This window comes from Sceloporus occidentalis, unplaced genomic scaffold (assembly GCF_023333645.1).
Source record: "Sceloporus occidentalis isolate IW3139 unplaced genomic scaffold, rSceOcc1.0.p SCAF_4, whole genome shotgun sequence".
Classification (NCBI taxonomy): Eukaryota; Metazoa; Chordata; class Lepidosauria; order Squamata; family Phrynosomatidae; genus Sceloporus; species Sceloporus occidentalis.
The window spans coordinates 33,331,510-33,348,979 of record NW_028316984.1 but is presented as its reverse complement, the minus strand read 5'-3'; the positions used below and the strand labels follow the sequence as shown (position 1 = coordinate 33,348,979).

Below are 17,470 nucleotides of genomic sequence, written 5' to 3'. Positions count from 1 at the left end.
TATCTTATTAGTACTGCCATCTAACTCCTGCCAGTAGCATGCATATATAACACGAGTTTGATTTTCAATATCAAACACAGAATGACAACTGAAATCAATGAGTCTTCTCACTCAATTAGCCATAGTGGGAAAATAATGACATTTTACGAGATGAAAAAGGGAAATTTAACATTGTGAACAGTCAGCTGTGAAATGAACTAACCTTTAATAACAACAGAAGAAGTACATAGTGTGCTCCCAGCTTCATTGGACACTTTGCAGGTATATAAGCCTGCATCAGTTTGACCTGCATTTTTAACGTGCAGGAGAATTATATTGTTTTTGAAAGATATCTCACAATTACGGCTTTCATAAATCTCCTGGTTATTTTTGTACCAAGAAACTGTCAGAGGCTGAGAACCAGAAACGCGACCCTCAAGTTTAAAAGCATTCCCTTTTGTTTCTTCTACCATTTCAGATAGCTTCTTGGTAAATGTAGGTGGAGTCTGTCGTTCTGTAGGAAAGGAAGATACATTACAAGGTCTAAAACAATCTTAAAATGGAATACCCAGAATGATTTTTAAAGAAAGAAAGAAAAAAAGAAAGAAATATTCTCAACACCAACCAGTGTAACTCATCACCACCTTGGGGCTTTCATTATCATAATACAGTGCTTACCAACTTGCCACAATCCTAAGGAAAACTTTGAAGCAACTTAGTTCATGTTTTGAATTTTGGGCATTCTCATATAATGCCATATGTTAAGTAGTTACAGTTCATATGTTGAAATAAAATATAATTTTTTAAAACACCCTGAAATGTTGTCAAATATTCAGAGAACGATATATTCCAGAATATCCTTTGAGAAACTTTTGTTCTATATTTCTTTATTTGCCACATATGTCATCACAGAATCTTAGATTTCTTCAAGGGCAGACTTTCCCAAATGGAGATGTTCTAATGCTTTCCAATGCAATGCGTAATTATTACCGTTGGTTTCCAGGCAGCCCCACAGACAAGTAGAAAACAGAGCAGGATCTCTGTTTTCTGCTGATCCCAGCCCTAGTGGTAGCCCTTCCTATGTTGCTTCACATATTATTCTATGATTCTACTCTCCCCTCAGGACAAGAATGGGTTTTGAGTGGGTGCAAGATGCATGACTGACAAAGCTTAAATACACTAAAGGTACCAGATCCCAGGTGCTGTAGGCTATATTTCAGGGAAAGAAACTGGCAAAACCATGTCTAAGTATTCCTTGCATAAAAAAACCTTATGAAATTCATGGGGTTTGCCATAACTTGACAGACAACCTGAAGGCACATGCACACATGAAGGTTGAGTAAGAATGCTCCTTTGCACATGTGAGAGACCACTCACAGTTCATTAAATAGAAGCCAAAGTGTAGTAATTTTGTTATTATGGAATCCATCTATAGATGAAACACCCATTACCTTTGATATTAAGTTGAGCTGTACAAGATTCCTTTCCAACTTCATTGCTAGCATGACATGAATATTTTCCAGAGTCTCTTTTATCAACTTTCAAAACTGTCAAATGGGCTATATTTTCCACAAAACTGATCTGGTAGTTCCCTCCAGTTCTTAATTCTTGGTTATCCTTTGACCATGTAACTTTAATTGGTCGTGTTCCAGAAATGTGGCATTCAAAGTCAGCACTGTCACCAGCAACAGCCTCAACAGGTGCAATCGGAATGTCAAAGAATGGAGGAGTCTTCCCTTCTAAAGTTTGGAAGAAGCAGAAGTCATATACCATTGTCGCATTTTAATAAATTAAGTTACAATATCAGTAAAGCAACACTAAAAATGTAAGGTAAGGCTTAAGTCAAAGAATATTATTTGACTGGGTTTCAAATTGACACATAATTGAAGATGTGCCATAAAAATATCAGTTCAAGATATCAAAGAGATTTACTTATTGACAAACCTGTAAGGATGAGTCTGGCACTTGAAGAAGCTGTTCCAATGGCATTGGAAGCTGTGCAAGTATATTGACCAGCAAGACTCATGTCAGTTTGTGCGATTTGTAGAGTTGCAACATTATTTAAGTATGATGTTTGCACATTATAACCATCTCTTATTTGTGCACCTTCTTTATACCAAATTACTTCAATAGGCTCAGAACCAGTAATGCCACAATCAAATGTAATTGGTAGCCCAACTGTTTCATGGATGTCCCTTAGCTTTCTTGAAAATGAAGGAGGAAGTTTACGCTCTGCAAAAATACAAATATTGCATAATAAATGCAAAGAGATATTGTATTATCTTTGAGATTGAGTGGTTACTGACTAAATAATCCAGTAGTTACTACTGCTACATAGAGATTAAAAATATGAAGGTATGCCACACCATATGTTGCTAATTGTGCTAATTTTAGTTTTAATTAATCCCATGGAAATGAATTGGATTTAAATTAGATATTTTCAACTTGTTCTAGATTTATCAGAACAGAGATCTTAGTTTTTTCAAGCAGTCCATCAGACAGATAATACATGATATAAAAGGATGAATTCAGTTTTTAAATTTAACTAATATTTCATTGTTTACCATCAGCAAGACTAGGTACAATGAGGATGAAATGACTTAATAGAGAAGCTCAAGCCATAGATACATACTCTAGTGAAGCATCTTAACCTGTTTAGAGGCTATAGAAATTCTTTTTTGAACATTAAGAAAGAATTAAAAGCAAAGATGTTCCCCAAGTTAAAAAAAAATGTTCTTTTTGGAAGAATGACACCCTTTAAAACAATTATAATCACCCTTTACACTATTGAAACCATATTGTAGTATTCACCTTGAACAGATAGTAGCGCTGCAGAAACAGCTTCCCCAACACTATTTTCCGCTTTACAGATATACTCCCCACTATCATTGCTATCCACTTGAGTGAACACAAGAGTAGCAACTTGATTTTTATAGTGCATTTTAGAGGTAGCAGTTGCTCTTAGTTTTGTGTCTCCTTTGTACCATGATACAATGATTTCTGGTGTTCCAGCAATCTGGCACTGCAATGATGCAGAATCTCCAACTGTTACCTGAACAGGTTCTACATTTCTCACAAAGTAAGGAGGTTCTAAAAAAGAAACATAGATGCTTAGTTACACAATCAATCAGTTCTTCAGAAAAATCTCACAAGCGTTACTGTTATTTTAAATAAGCTACAAACCTAATATTGAGACTGTTGCCTGAGAATTATCTTGTCCTGAATCATTCTCTATATGACAAGAATATAGTCCAGCATCATCCATTTTGCAGTTAGATATCTCCAATATGGCAGATGTTTCTGTAGTGGTAATATGGGATTTTTCTGACTGAGATATTTTTATTCCATTTTTCTTCCAAGACACTGAAATAGGAGGTGTACCAGTGTATGTACATTCTAAGATTAACTGTTTTCCTTTTTCGACATTGAAGTCATTCAACTTCTTCACAAACTTGGCTGGTTCTAGCAAAAGTAACAGGTACAAAATTTTAGATAATGGCTAGAGATTTATGGTTTCATTCTAGTTTAAGCATAGGAAGCCACAACACCTGTGCCCCGAAAGAAATCACAAACCTTTTACAAAGAGGTGAGTGGTGCAAGATATTTTGCCGGCTTCATTAGTAACAATGCAAGTATAGTCTCCACTTTGGACAGGGTGAACATCAAACAATTCCAGTTCAGCAACCGTTTCTTCTAGAGAGATGTTGCATCTATGTCCTGGGACTAGTTCAACACTACCCCTAAACCATTTCACATCAAATGGAGGGGTTCCTTTAATGATACTTGTGAATGTTATATTTGCTCCAGATAATACTTGCAAAGGTTCAGGTTTCTTCACAAAAGATGGGGGTTCTAAGTGTACACAGAAAATAAGAGTATTATTTGAATCCTGTGTTTAGAATGAACATGGCTACATTTACAAGAGAAACAAAGAACATAAAGAATGTGAGTTTTTTTTTAAAAAACAAATACTCTTATGTTCATATTTTCCATGTTAATTTCAATATTTACCTCTTACTATGAAATATGCATCACATTCATCAGATCCTGCTACATTAGTTGCTGTACAAGAATAGTTTCCAGCATCTGACTCTTCAAGAGAATTCATAGTCAAAGAACAAGTGTTATCTGTAAGGGCTGCCTGATATTTATCTCCACTTGTGATCTCATAACCATCGCGGAACCAAGAAACAGAGATAGGTGGTGACCCAATGACTTTGCACTCAAGTACAGCAGATGAACCCAAGAGACCATGAGTTTCTTTTAGCCTTTTTGTGAATGAAGGTGGTATAATACGGTCTGTGGAGAATAAAGGAAAGATAAAACCATTATGGCATATCTTCATTGGCAGGGTGTTTGTCTGGGGTTTTTTTTTGAAGCAGCTTTTTCAAAGGCATGTTCATCCATTGATACTCATAGTCCAAGTGATTAGACATAAACCAATGATACAGCACAAATCAAAAGCAGAAATACATAGCTTAATTTATAAGGTGAATCCATTGATAAACATATTTCCTGAGTAATTGAGAATGAGCTGTTATTATCCATTCCTAATATCACACCAAGCAAACTTTTCCCAAGCTAGAGCCATTTGAGATGGTTCAAATGCACTGTGTATAAGACAGAAAGGGTATGAAGAATTTAAAACCCCAGGTTAACCAACTAACCTGAAACGTGCACTGATGCTGTGCAACTGCTTTGGCCAACACTATTTTTCACCTCAAAGGTATATTCTCCACTGTCTTGTAATTCTGTATTCAGAATCTTAAGCCCAGACACTTTGTTGAAGAAGGTGATTTTGTATTTATGATCTGTAGAGAGCTCATGCCCATCCTTGAACCACCGAGCAGTGAGCTCTGGTGTCCCAGCTACCGTGCATTCTAAAGTACAAGAATCTCCAGCTGTGACTGTCATTGGTCCTGGTTTCTCTACAATAGTTGCTGGCTCTGGAATGAGATGCAAATCACAGCCACATTTATAAACAGGATGGTGTAATATACAACTCTGCACTACATTTTTAAGAAAATCTATACAAACCTAGAACTGATAACATAGCGAAACATTCTTGACTTCCAGCATCATTTTTAATCTGGCAAGTATATTTTCCAGTGTTGGATGGCTCTGCATTCACAACCTGAAGAACAGCAACTTTATCTGAATAGGACATCCAGAGGTTGTCACTTTCTCTGATAATTTCTCCTTTGTCTTTCAGCCAAAGGACAGAAATAGGCTCAGACCCTTCTACTGTGGCTTGCAATTCAGCTGGCTCCCCAACTGTAGCAGTGATATCATGGAGTTTCTTCACAAACTTAGGGGGTACTGATAAAGAGACAGAAAATGTGTAAATGATGAAAGAAAGAATAAAGATGAAAAGACATAATTGCTGTGGAAAACAGATGATGATGAAAGGCCTTTTACAAACCTTTCAGTACTACAGAGCAAATGCAAGTGTCACTTCCGACATCATTGATGGCCTTACAGTGATATTCGCCAATGTCAGCAGCATCAACATTGAGGATGTGAATACTAGTGAGGTAATTCTCTGACAAAATCTTGTATTTCTTGCTACTCCTAATTTCTCTTTTGTCTTTATACCATGATACTTGGAAGGGAGGAGTGCCTTTAAGCTCACATTCCAGGTGAACATCAAAACCTCTCAGAGTTTCTACTGGTCGGGGTTTCTTGTGGAAAACTGGAGGAGCTGTTTGAAACAAAAAGGTTGAATTCCTGTTAAACATGAAGGAGTAGGAATGCAAACTGCAATCAGATGGGAGAGCCCAGATATAGATACTGGAGGGAAATTTCTGAGGCAAAATAAGTTGGTGTTGTATTGAGGTTTAATAGTAACCTATGGGCCAGAACAGACTGCCTGAAAAGGGCGGATTGGGGCCGCCCTGGTGCTGCTTGGCCTGGTGCTGCAGCAACCACATGCTGTGACCCCCAAGCCACCGTGGAGCTGGCACAAATGGGAGCGGAAAAGATCTACTCTTATTTGGGCTGGTAAAAGGCAGCCTTAGGCGGCCTGGCAACAACCCCAGGATGCCTTCACACCGTTCTGGTAGCATGCGGGGTGTAAACACTGCGCCCCCAGAGCATCTTGAAGCCACCCACATCTGGTCAGTCAGGGCAGCTTCCAAGAGTCTTGGGAGAATGTCGGATGAAAATGCTATGCCCCAAACTCCATGGAAGCCGGCTTTTCAGGCTGATCTGTTCTGGCCCCTAAGGTTGGCCTATTTAGCAAATGAGTCTAAACCTCAACCACCTTCTAAAGCAAGAAGAATGGAAGAACAGGTTCTGACCTTTCACTTTCAGTGACGTACTGCTGCTGGCACTGCCTGCTGAATTTTGGGCCTCACAAGTGTAGTCTCCACTGTCTTCAACACTCAGATTGTGCATTTCAATGACTGCCACAGAATCAGTGAAGGATATACTGTACTTGTTACTGGGCTGAATTTGAGTTTCACCCTTATACCACACAACATTAATTTCTGGAGAACCACCTATCTTGCATTCATATCTAGTTGAATCATTTTCTTTTACAACTCTGGAAGTATCCAACTTCTTAATAAACCGTGGTGGCTCTATTGAAGAGAGAAGACAAGAAAAATACAATCATAAGATAATGTTTTAAGGAGATGGTTTGTTTCAGATATGTGAGAATTCAGAATCTGGCATTTTCCCAACACTGTAGCAATAATAACAAGTATTCTTTTTCTTCCTCCCAAATTTATGACTACAAGATCATATGCCTAACAGGACAACTGTGAAAACCTTACAACAACAGTCATCAAGAATGAAAAGTGAAAAGAAGCACCCACAATTCTCATTTTGTTGGTACCGGGCAGAGTTAAATCAACATAACTGCTTGAATGTGTCTTGCTTTCTCTTCTTTCCAGTAAATAGATATTTACATTGCTTGCTTCTAATGTAGCCTAGTACTCGCAGTTCAGGTCTCTTAAAATGGCAGAGCTTTTGTGCCTTTAGCAACTGGTTACTAAGAAGTTCAGCTGGTAAAGCTTTCCTTATCATTTACTGATATATATAAATATAGAAATACATATAGGTACAGGTATAGATATAGACAGACAGACATAGACAGAGATACAAATCTGTAACTCTACAGACACGGTGTCAGAAAGATGGCTGTATAGAACCAGCATGGGGCAATTTTGAGTACTGGATTAGGATTCTGGGAGACCAAAGTTTGGATCCTATTCAGCCATGGATACCCACTTGATAACCTTGGGCAAGTCATACTTTCTTGGTCTCAGGAAGGCATTGGCTATTATTTCTTTTTAAAATCAAAATAAACACAAAGTTTCTTTCTTACTATGAACTAGAAAGTTCTAAATTTGAAAATAAAAAACAGTTACCCCTTTTCCAAATAAAGAGATGATGCCCCACTTAAACACTACATATTAAAAGGGCAGTCTATATCCAGCCTAGTTATGGACTCATAGATTTCTGCACAGTGCTAATTTTAGATGGTCTTATGAGCAAGAAATATAAAACTCAGTGCAGTATTAGGTTTCTCATAGAAATAACTCCATCCAAAACTTCAAGAAGGTATTTATCAGCTGCTATTTATCAGCTGCTAGTTTATATCATGGATGCCATCTGCCTGCGCCCACTCCAAAGTCCAAATGATTCATATGTCTTTAATTTTATTTTACAAAATAGAGGCACAGAGGGAAATACAGCCATTTTCATCCATTACCTTTGAAACTCAGCTGAGCAGCACAAGAATCTTTCCCAGCACTGTTGCTTGCATAACAAGTGTAAAGCCCAGCATCACCTTTGCCTACTTTAAGGACAGTCAGAGTGGCTGTGTTTTCTACCAGCGTGATCTTGTAATTGCCGCCAGGCCGAATCTCTCTGTTATCCTTTGCCCAAGTGACTTTCATTGGCATTGATCCTGTGACATGGCATTTGAAAGAACCACTTTCCCCAATAGCAACATCAAGGGGCAAAGGCTTCACATCAAAAAATGGAGGTTTCAGGTGTTCTACAAAATGGAGTGGAAAAGGACAAGGTAATTCATGCTGCCATCTCCCCTTCAAAATAGCACTAGTTTCCTGCTCTCACATCTCTGTGATTTGTTCTTCCTCTTTAAAATGGAATGAATATGGGAGAAGATTTGGATGGAGTAATTTACAAACCTGTGAGTTGGAGTCTGGCGCTGGCAGAAGCTGTTCCAAGAGCATTTTGAGCTGTGCATGTGTACTGGCCACAGTGAGCCATGTCAGTTTGCAGGATCTGAAGAGTTGCTACACTATTTAAGAAGGTTGACTGAATGTTATCATCATCCTGCAACAATACACCATCCTTGTGCCATGACACCTGAAGGGGTTCAGAGCCAATGATACGGCAATCAAAAGTAACAGGAGCACCAACAGTCTCCTGAATATCTTTCAGCTTTCTTGTAAATGAAGGAGGAAGTTTACGGTCTGCAAAAAGAAACCACAGTATATAACAGTATTTCCTATAAAATTCACAGAAAGATTTTGATCATGACATTCTTGCACTACAGCTGTAACAGTGTCATATATCAACAAGAAGAGATAGAGTCCCATTTCCCCTCCACCCCACATACAGGTGCACAGGCTGTGGCAAGACATGAAGAGTAATGAGAAGCCTATGCATACTTGTAAACTTTATTCTCTGACTGATGCTAATTACTCATGTGCAGAAGACATGTAATTTGTAAAGCATTGAGAGGAATGGAGGGTTACTTGTATGGAGATAAAGAAGGAACTCGGAGATCTCTAATATCCAGGCATGCTGTCTGTATACATGTCAGGGCTGTTGAATAATAGTGCCCTATTTCTGTGCCTGCAGTACAAGTCAGTCAAGTTTTTACAATATTACTCACAAATCAATGAATGTAACTTAAACAATAAGTATCAATTATTTAAAATGGAGCCATCACCTTTGACAGTCAACGTTGCTGTGGAGGTAGCAAAGCCAACACTGTTTTCTGCTTTACAGATGTATTCACCAATATCAGCATTGTCCACTTGGCTGAAAACAAGTGAAGCCACATTGTTCTTGAAATGCATTTTATAAGCCTGAGTAGACCTTAGTTTTGTATCTCCTTTGTACCATGACACTTTGATTTCTGGTGTTCCAGCCAGCTGGCATTGCAAAGATGCTGGCTCTCCAACAGTCACCTCCGCACCTTCTAAGTGTTTAACAAAATAAGGTGGTTCTGAAGAAGAAAGATCCATAATCAGTACCTATTTAATCTAAATATATTGCATAATGGCAATCACTACAAGAATAGCCAACCAACTTAAGAGAGGAACAAACCTAAAATTGATACCAACGCATGGCATACATCTTCCCCAGCATCATTTGCAACTTCACATACATATTCTCCTTCATCTTCTCTGGTACTGCTAAGAACTTCCAGTATGCCTGATTTTTCTGTTGTTGTTATATTACACTTGGGAGATTGAGTGATGTTTAAGCCATTCTTCTTCCATGTAACAGTGAGTGGGGGAGTTCCGCTAAATGTACTCTCTAGAATAATGGATTTGCCATGCTCCACACTGAAATCGCTTAGTTTCTTTACAAATACAGCTGGCTCTAAAGTAAAGTCATACAGAAAAAAGAGGGTCAAACCAATCACTGTGTCATATGTACACATGTGTACATGCCATCATAAACATATACTGACATGTGCAAAAGCCAACATAAATATGTGGGATAGCATTTGGTCCAACCTTTCACGAAAAGATGTGTGGTGCAAGAAGCACTTCCAGCATTGTTAGTGGCAAGGCAGGTATAATCCCCAGTCTGCAGTGGTCCGACTTCAAACAATTCCAACTCTGCAGTTGAATCTGCCAAAACGATGTTGCACGTTTTCCCAGGTATGAGTTCTCTGCTTCCTTTAAACCAGCTCACTTTGAATGGAGGGGTTCCTCTTATCAAACTCCTGAATGTGACACTCTTTCCAGGTAAAACTTCTAATGGATCAGGGGTCTTTGCAAAAGAGGGAGGTTCTAGATTGGCACACACAATGTTTAAAATGTTAGTGGATATGGTAGGTAATTGAAAATCATGTAAAATAAATTGCCAAGATCACAAGATTAACAGATAGTAGAAACTTTTGTATTGGCTGGCTTGAACAAGCCTTTACTGACCTTGTACAGTCAAAAAGGCACTGCATTCATCAGAGCCGGCAACATTTGTGGCAGTGCAAGTGTATGGCCCTGTATCAGATGAATCCAAAGCATTCACCTTCAAAGCACAAACATTTTCCGAAAAGGCAATTTCATATTTATCCCCACTGAAAATCTCATTTCCTCCATAAAACCATGTCACGGAAATAGGCGGTGAACCAGAAATCTTGCACTCCAAAACAACAGAGGAGCCCAGCACACCAAAGGTTTCTTTTAATCGTCTTACAAAGGAAGGTGAAACAATCTGGTCTGTGTAGGAAGAGGGAACAAAAAAGCCACTTCTTAAGAAAAGAGAAAAACACTTAAAGAAAGGTAAGTGGGAACTGAAAAGTAAGATTCCTTGGCTAACCTGAGATATCCACTGAGGAAGTACAGCTGCTCTTCCCCACTTCATTGTATACTTCAAAAGTGTACAGTCCCCGGTCATCCATGTCTGCAGAAAGAACCTTCAGTGTGGCTATTTTGTTCAAAAAGGTAATCTGATGTTTGCGGCTGTTGGCAAGTTCTCTTCCATCCTTAAACCACTTGGCAATTAGCTCTGGAGTCCCACCCACAGTACACTCCAAAGTAAATGTACTGCCAGCTGTAACTGTCATGGGCTCTGGCTTCTCTAAAATCACAGCTGGTTCTGGAAGAAAAAAAACCCCACAAGACTGAGTTTAAGAAAAGACTAAGAAAAAATGTTGACAGCATTCCCAATGCAAACGTTTGATTCTTTAGAGGATGACAGAAGTCATTACCAACCTAAAACTTGTAAATATCCTGCACATTCTCGCATTCCAGCGTCGTTTTTAATCTGGCAGATGTACTTTCCACCATTAGTTGCCTCGACATTTGCAATCTGAAGAGTTGCGATATTATCCGAAAAGGAAATCTGGATGTTTTCACTTTCCCGTATGATTTCACCCTTGTCTTTAAGCCATACAACTGAAATAGGCTGGGAGCCTTCTACAACAGCCCGGAGTGCTGTGGGTTCCCCAGCATAAGTGGAGGTGTCACTCAGCTTCTTAACAAACCGAGGTGGTTCTGGCAGAGAGAAAAGCACTTATGGTAATCAACAAAGAAGGGAAAGAAAACTGGAAGCAAACTAGAAAGAAAAGTCAGAAAATCTATTTGCATAAATACTAACCTTTGAATTTTACAGTACAAGAGCACGTGTCACTTCCCACCTCATTTGTAGCTTTGCACTGATATTCCCCAGTGTCGGCAGCTTCAAGATTAAGAATGTGGACACTGGCATTGAAGTTCTTAGTTGTCACTTTGAACTTCTTGCTGCTTCTGACTTGCTTTCTATCCTTGAACCAAGCAACCTCAAATGGTGGTGTGCCTGCAATTTCACACTGAAGGATGACATCAGAGCCCTTAAGTGTGTCTACAGGGGAAGGTTTCTTGCTAAAAACAGGAGGCTCTATTAAAATAAAATAAAAAGAATATGAGAACATGTAACTGGACTCCTGGGATAGCTTTCTTGCTAATAGGGTCAAGACATTCAGAAACTGAAGACAGAAGGCATGCTTGTAAATCCTTAATTAGTTGCCTGGGGCCTATTCTAGTTCTCATATATGGTCTATCAGCAGAAGCTCATTCTGAAGTCATTTCTATATCCAAAGTTGTAAAGACCGACTTGGAAACATTGGTATCCCCCCACACATTCTTTTTACATGTGGCAAAGAATTTTCCAGATAAAGCAATTAAAAAGGATGGATGAGTGTGCCTACACATAACCTTTAATAAGTGCCATGATTTTTGTCACACTTTACAGCCAGATCTGTTTTTCTTGATATGATACTCCCCACCCCATAGTCCATGTCCATCTTCCATGTCCAAAGACATATTCTTTCTAACTTCCTTCCAATGTTGTAATTTTAAAAAAAGAAACACTGCTGCAATTCTCTTCCCTCCAACACACATAATTCCTATTCACATCTAATGTCTTCTCCAACTGTAGTGTTGCTAGGAGGTAACACCAAAGCAGCAAGCAGGTTTTATAACTAATACAGTTAACAAAAAGCTGTATCCACCTACGCCTGTAACTTCATATTGTGCATTATCACCCACTTTCATCCATCCACCTGTTGCCTCTTATTGTGAACTTCCTAAGTATTAGTTAGTTGATCAGGAAATATATTCTGGCTGATGCATAGGATGTATTTAAATCTTAGCCAGAAACAGATTTACAAGAAACATATTATTCTTATTACTATATTTTGCTTCTGTATAGCCCTGCAATGTCTGATACCAGGCTCTGATAGGTAAGACTAGAAGATCACTGGGCCTGATAATGTAAAACTGTTTCTTTTGATCTTAAAACTTTAAAGATAATTTTCCATATTAAAACTGTTGTATAACTGGCTCTACTCATCAGTACCTCGCTATTTCCACTTTATTATGCAAGCCTAACTCAACAATGTGGTTGCTTTAGTGAGTCAGTCTTAAGTACAAGTCTCTCCTATTGGCAGGAATGCCCCTTTGCCAGCTGATCAAAGAGGAGGAGTTTAGATTCAGCACAATTTCAGCTTGCGTAGTTCCAGCTCACCTGACTCTTGGTCAGTTAGGATTGCTGTATTCATTAGGAATTCCGCTGTTGATATAACTCTAAATTTTTAACAAATACTTTTGATTATTCATCTAAAACATTATAGAATAGTAATCTAACCCTTCAGAGCATAGAGAAAAAGCAGGGCAGAAAAGCACACAGGGAAGAAGGCTGCAGAAACATTGACTTCTAACCTTTTACTGTGACAACTGTACTGCAGCTTGCAGTGCCAGCAGAATTGAAGGCTTCACATATGTAATCTCCACTGTCTTCAATGTTGGCATCAACAATGACCAGCACTGCTATGGAGTCACTAAATGTCATGTGGTATTTGGTGCTAGCATGGATTTCATGGTCATTCTTGTACCAGACAATTTTGATTTCTGGAGAACCAGTGATCTTACATTCAAGTTGACATGAATCACCCTGTTTCACCATTCTTGATGCTTCTAGTTTCTTTACAAATTTAGGCGGTTCTGAGAAACCAGAAAGAAAGTAACATTCAGTACTGTGATGAATAGTAAAGAACATATTCATGAGAACATATTCAGTGGTATCATCCATAACAGCAACAATAGTCTTGATAAAAAGAGGGTCAGAACCAAACCAAACCAAACCAAAACACACCAAAATCCAAGAGGGACAGAAGTGGCTGGACAAGATGCTATTTCAGACAATTTGTGGACAGACATCTATCTCTAGTATAGGCACATTACTTAAATGTATCAGAAATTTGTTATTTCTAACAGTTGGTTATATCAGTTTGTTATTTTGTAAAAATACTGACATTCTGCAATAAAAGACTGTGGTTTGGACCCATTGCCCCTCTGCTGCTCGTGTTGTCCAACAGAACAGAAAGCTTCCCCAAGCCCCAGTCAGCCTCAGTCTAAAAGATGTTAGTTCCACAGAGGAGTGTGGGAGAGATTGGCACCAATATCCAGTATAGAAGATCCCTTCTCAATGATTTGAGAAAAATATTGGTGAGATAAGGCTCTTACAGTAACAAGATTCTATGAGTGTAGGGTGAGAAGGTGGAAGGGAGAAGGGAGCCTGTATGTGTTCAAACAATCCCACTGCTTTCACATCACCAGCCAGACTGGCAATTCTGTTAGCATGGTTGATTTTCACTCAGAGGCTTATTCTGTTGATGGGGTGAGACAGTGATACTGCATCCCTGAGAGTATCAGAGAGGGTGCCCTGTCCTGCGGTGACAGGGGTGAGGCACAGCCCCACTCTTGGGCCATTGGTTACTAGTACCTGTCAGGTCTGCCAAGTGCAGAAGAGAGCTGGTCCTTCCTCAGTCCTTTTGCAACATATTACTGCTCTAACTGATGGTTCTACAGAACTCTGTATAGGTTATTTTTAATGGCTCAGGATAGCTATACTTATTTCCCATGCAGATAATTAAAAAACTTCCACACAAAACACCATATACCCTATTAAATACTAAATAAAAACAAATGAGATGCACTTGACTTTTGCAACAAGTAAAATTAAAGAATGCCATGAAATTACATTTAAATATGAAAGTATGTAAAGCACACTCAAAAGATATAATATTTTAGAAAAATATTTTTTCTTCGTTTTACTCTTGTTTGAAGAAAATTCAAGGAATAACTTATTTTAGGACTTTCAGATTGCTTTCAGTCATTTCTTTTTAGTCTGAAAGAGACCTATTCCATTTAGACTCCAAGTAGTCAACAACATGGAAATGAATAGAAAAGAAACCCAAAGAAACCCCTCTTCTGTGTAAAAACCAAGTTTCAGTAAGGCCTACTTAAATTCCAATACCTTTTACATTAAGTTGAGCTGAACAAAAGTCTTTTCCAACATCATTGACAGCTTGGCAGGTATACTGTCCAGAGTCTCCTTTGCCTACTCTCAGAATCCTTAAATGGGCTGTATTTGCTACAAATGTGATTGCATAGTTGCCTCCTGTACGGATCTCTCGGCCATCTTTTGCCCAGGTAACATGGATTGGTTGGGCTCCAGTAACATGACATTCAAAGTCAACACTTTCTCCAACAGGAACATCTTTGGATTCAGGAGTGATGTCAAATAAGGGAGCTTGTTTGGGTTCTGAGGATTAAAAGGAAGAGGAGATTGCCGATTGATTTGTCCTCTTTCTAACCCACATATAGCCAAATATTGCAACATTGCTTTAGAAGGTAAGAGAAAAGATTGAACAGAATAGAGGGAAACAAAAAGGTCAGTATGAAACACACCTGTGACGGTGAACCTAGCACTAGAAGTTGCTGTTCCAACAGGATTGGTAGCTGTGCAAGAGTATTGCCCAGTATGGCTCATTTCCGTTTGCAACAGATGAAGAGTTGCCACATTATCTATGTAAGAAGCCTGCACATTAAAGTCATCTCTTAAAGGTACACCATCCTTATACCAAGTAACACTGATAGGTTCTGACCCATTTAGGCGACAAACAAATTTGATTGGGAAGCCAACAGTTTGCTCTGTATCCTTCAATTTCCTTGCAAAAGAAGGTGGGCGTTTTCTCTCTGCAAGAAAGCATGCATGCAATAAATATACACTTCATGCTTTAATCAGTTTTTAAAGAGTTCTGTAAATATTAATTTTGGCCAACTCAGAGTAAAGTGATCACCTTGAACTGACAAGACAGCCTTTGATGAGGCAGTTCCAACACTGTTTTCTGCTTTGCAAATATATTCCCCACTGTCACTGACATCCACTTTGTTAAATATCAGAGTGGCAACATTGTCTTTAAAGTACATCTTGTATTCAGGAGTTGATCTTAATTTAGTATCTCCTTTGTACCAAGATATTGTGATTTCTGGTGTTCCAGAAATTTGGCATTGCAAAGTTGTATAGTCTCCAACTGATACCTCAAGAGGTCCCAAGGGTGTGACGAAAGAAGGGGGTTCTGAGAATACAAAGAGTCAATGTAAGCCTTAAGAGAAACACACTTTGGAAATATAAAATGTAATTTATAAAGAGCAAGAAAACTTCACCAGACAGACCTAAAGTGGTTACCAGTGCTTCACAAATATCTTCTCCAGCCTCATTTTCCACCACACATATGTATTCTCCTTGATCATCCTTGGTACTATTAAGAATTTCAAGAATGCATGACTTCTCAGTTGTGGTGATGCTGCATTTTTCAGATGGACTTAAAGGTACACCATTCTTCTTCCATGTGACTGAAATTGGAAGGCTACCAGTGTACTTGCTTTCTAAAATGATAGATTTGCCTGGTTCCACACAGTGATCGCTTAGTTTCTTCACAAAAACTGCTGGTTCTAGTGAGCAATAAGAAGTCAAATACTGAGCATCAATGTTGCTCACACGTTTATAAATTTCATTATGACAAACTGCAATAGGTACCAACCTTTTACAGAAAGTTGAGTTGTACAAGACACTTTGCCAGCTTCATTAGTCACAACACAAGTATATTCGCCACTCTGGAATGGCTCTACATCAAAGAGTTCCAGCTTTGTAATCAAATCTTCCAAATAGATGTTACATTTATCACCTGGTATCAGTTCATTGACCCCTCTAAACCATTTCACCTTAAATGGTGGTGTTCCTCTAACAGTAGCTGAAAATGTAACACTTCTGCCTGGTAAAATATCCACAGCTTCTGGTTTCTTCACAAAAGAGGGTGGTTCTAAACAGGTATTAAAAATAAGAAAAGGTCAGTTGATAATTAAAGACGAATGAAAATGTACATTCTCTCAAATTATATCACCAAAAGAACAGAATATTTGCAAGGATTAAAGATTAATATAAAATTATAAAAAGACTTCTGCCAAGTCAGTCATCAAATACTGACCTTGTACAGTCAGAACTGCCTTGGTCTCATCAGAGCCTGCTACATTAGTTGCTTTGCACATGTAAGTTCCTGTATCAGAAGAACTCAATGAATTGATTTGTAAGCCACAAACATTGTCTGTAAAAGTAATTTGATGTTTTTCCCCACTTGTGAGTTTATGACCATTTTGAAACCAAGCAACTGTAATTGGTGGCGAGCCAGCTACTTTGCACTCAAGAACCACAGATGAAGCCAGTACGCCATGCATTTCTTTAAGTTTTCTTGTAAAAGAAGGTGGAATAATCCGATCTGTTAAAGAGGAAGTAAACAGAAGATGATAAAAATCCCAAGAAAAGATGACAAAGGGGTAGAGAGAAGTCATTTCTAAATAGAAATATGAAAAGAAGCAACAGAACTAACCTAGAACATCAACTGAAGCTGTGCAGCTGCTTTTGCCAACATTGTTCTGCACCTCAAAGGTATATAAGCCACTGTCCTCTCTTTTTGAATCAAGAATTTTAAGTGAGGACATTTTGTTGTAGAAGGTAATTTTGTATTTCTGGCTACTAGTCAGTTCTTTTCCATCTTTAAACCAGCCTATTGAAAGTTCCGGTGTTCCACCCACTTTGCACTCTAAGGTACAGGTATCTCCTACTGTGACTTTCATTGGCTCAGCTTTTTCTATAATGACAGCTGGCTCTGGAGAGAGATACAAACAATATACATCTGTAAATTAATTTCTCCCAGACCTAAGCAGTTACAGAAACTAGCACTCTAAACAGGTAACATGCATTTTTCATCACTGCAGTGAAGACCATACAAAACTACTAACTGCTGCAGTATAGACAAAGAACACACACATCATATCTCAGCATATCAGCATAAATATCAGGAAGTGCATGTGATCTGTAGAACTATAATGATCATATTCTGCACTAATCAGAACATTAAAAGTGTGTATGCTGAGATATGATGCTCTATAAGAAT

General features: G+C 38.5%; 1 protein-coding gene across 1 annotated transcript in view; it reads right to left on the bottom strand.

The window, feature by feature from the left end:
• Nucleotides 1-17,470, bottom strand: part of TTN (titin) — a 317,246-nt gene that overhangs the window by 191,063 nt on the left and 108,713 nt on the right. The window contains exons 71-98 of the mRNA XM_089523020.1: nucleotides 16,904-17,182; nucleotides 16,505-16,792; nucleotides 16,061-16,339; nucleotides 15,693-15,971; nucleotides 15,317-15,595; nucleotides 14,925-15,212; nucleotides 14,491-14,778; nucleotides 12,894-13,175; nucleotides 11,293-11,571; nucleotides 10,908-11,189; nucleotides 10,513-10,791; nucleotides 10,125-10,412; nucleotides 9,705-9,983; nucleotides 9,289-9,567; nucleotides 8,909-9,187; nucleotides 8,139-8,426; nucleotides 7,697-7,984; nucleotides 6,279-6,560; nucleotides 5,402-5,680; nucleotides 5,017-5,298; nucleotides 4,647-4,925; nucleotides 3,991-4,278; nucleotides 3,553-3,831; nucleotides 3,163-3,441; nucleotides 2,791-3,069; nucleotides 1,924-2,211; nucleotides 1,431-1,718; nucleotides 203-493 (exon numbers count right to left, since the gene is read on the bottom strand). Coding sequence (XP_089379146.1) covers nucleotides 203-493; nucleotides 1,431-1,718; nucleotides 1,924-2,211; nucleotides 2,791-3,069; nucleotides 3,163-3,441; nucleotides 3,553-3,831; nucleotides 3,991-4,278; nucleotides 4,647-4,925; nucleotides 5,017-5,298; nucleotides 5,402-5,680; nucleotides 6,279-6,560; nucleotides 7,697-7,984; nucleotides 8,139-8,426; nucleotides 8,909-9,187; nucleotides 9,289-9,567; nucleotides 9,705-9,983; nucleotides 10,125-10,412; nucleotides 10,513-10,791; nucleotides 10,908-11,189; nucleotides 11,293-11,571; nucleotides 12,894-13,175; nucleotides 14,491-14,778; nucleotides 14,925-15,212; nucleotides 15,317-15,595; nucleotides 15,693-15,971; nucleotides 16,061-16,339; nucleotides 16,505-16,792; nucleotides 16,904-17,182 — 7,917 coding nt within the window. The remainder of the gene's footprint in view (nucleotides 1-202; nucleotides 494-1,430; nucleotides 1,719-1,923; nucleotides 2,212-2,790; nucleotides 3,070-3,162; nucleotides 3,442-3,552; nucleotides 3,832-3,990; nucleotides 4,279-4,646; nucleotides 4,926-5,016; nucleotides 5,299-5,401; nucleotides 5,681-6,278; nucleotides 6,561-7,696; nucleotides 7,985-8,138; nucleotides 8,427-8,908; nucleotides 9,188-9,288; nucleotides 9,568-9,704; nucleotides 9,984-10,124; nucleotides 10,413-10,512; nucleotides 10,792-10,907; nucleotides 11,190-11,292; nucleotides 11,572-12,893; nucleotides 13,176-14,490; nucleotides 14,779-14,924; nucleotides 15,213-15,316; nucleotides 15,596-15,692; nucleotides 15,972-16,060; nucleotides 16,340-16,504; nucleotides 16,793-16,903; nucleotides 17,183-17,470) is intronic.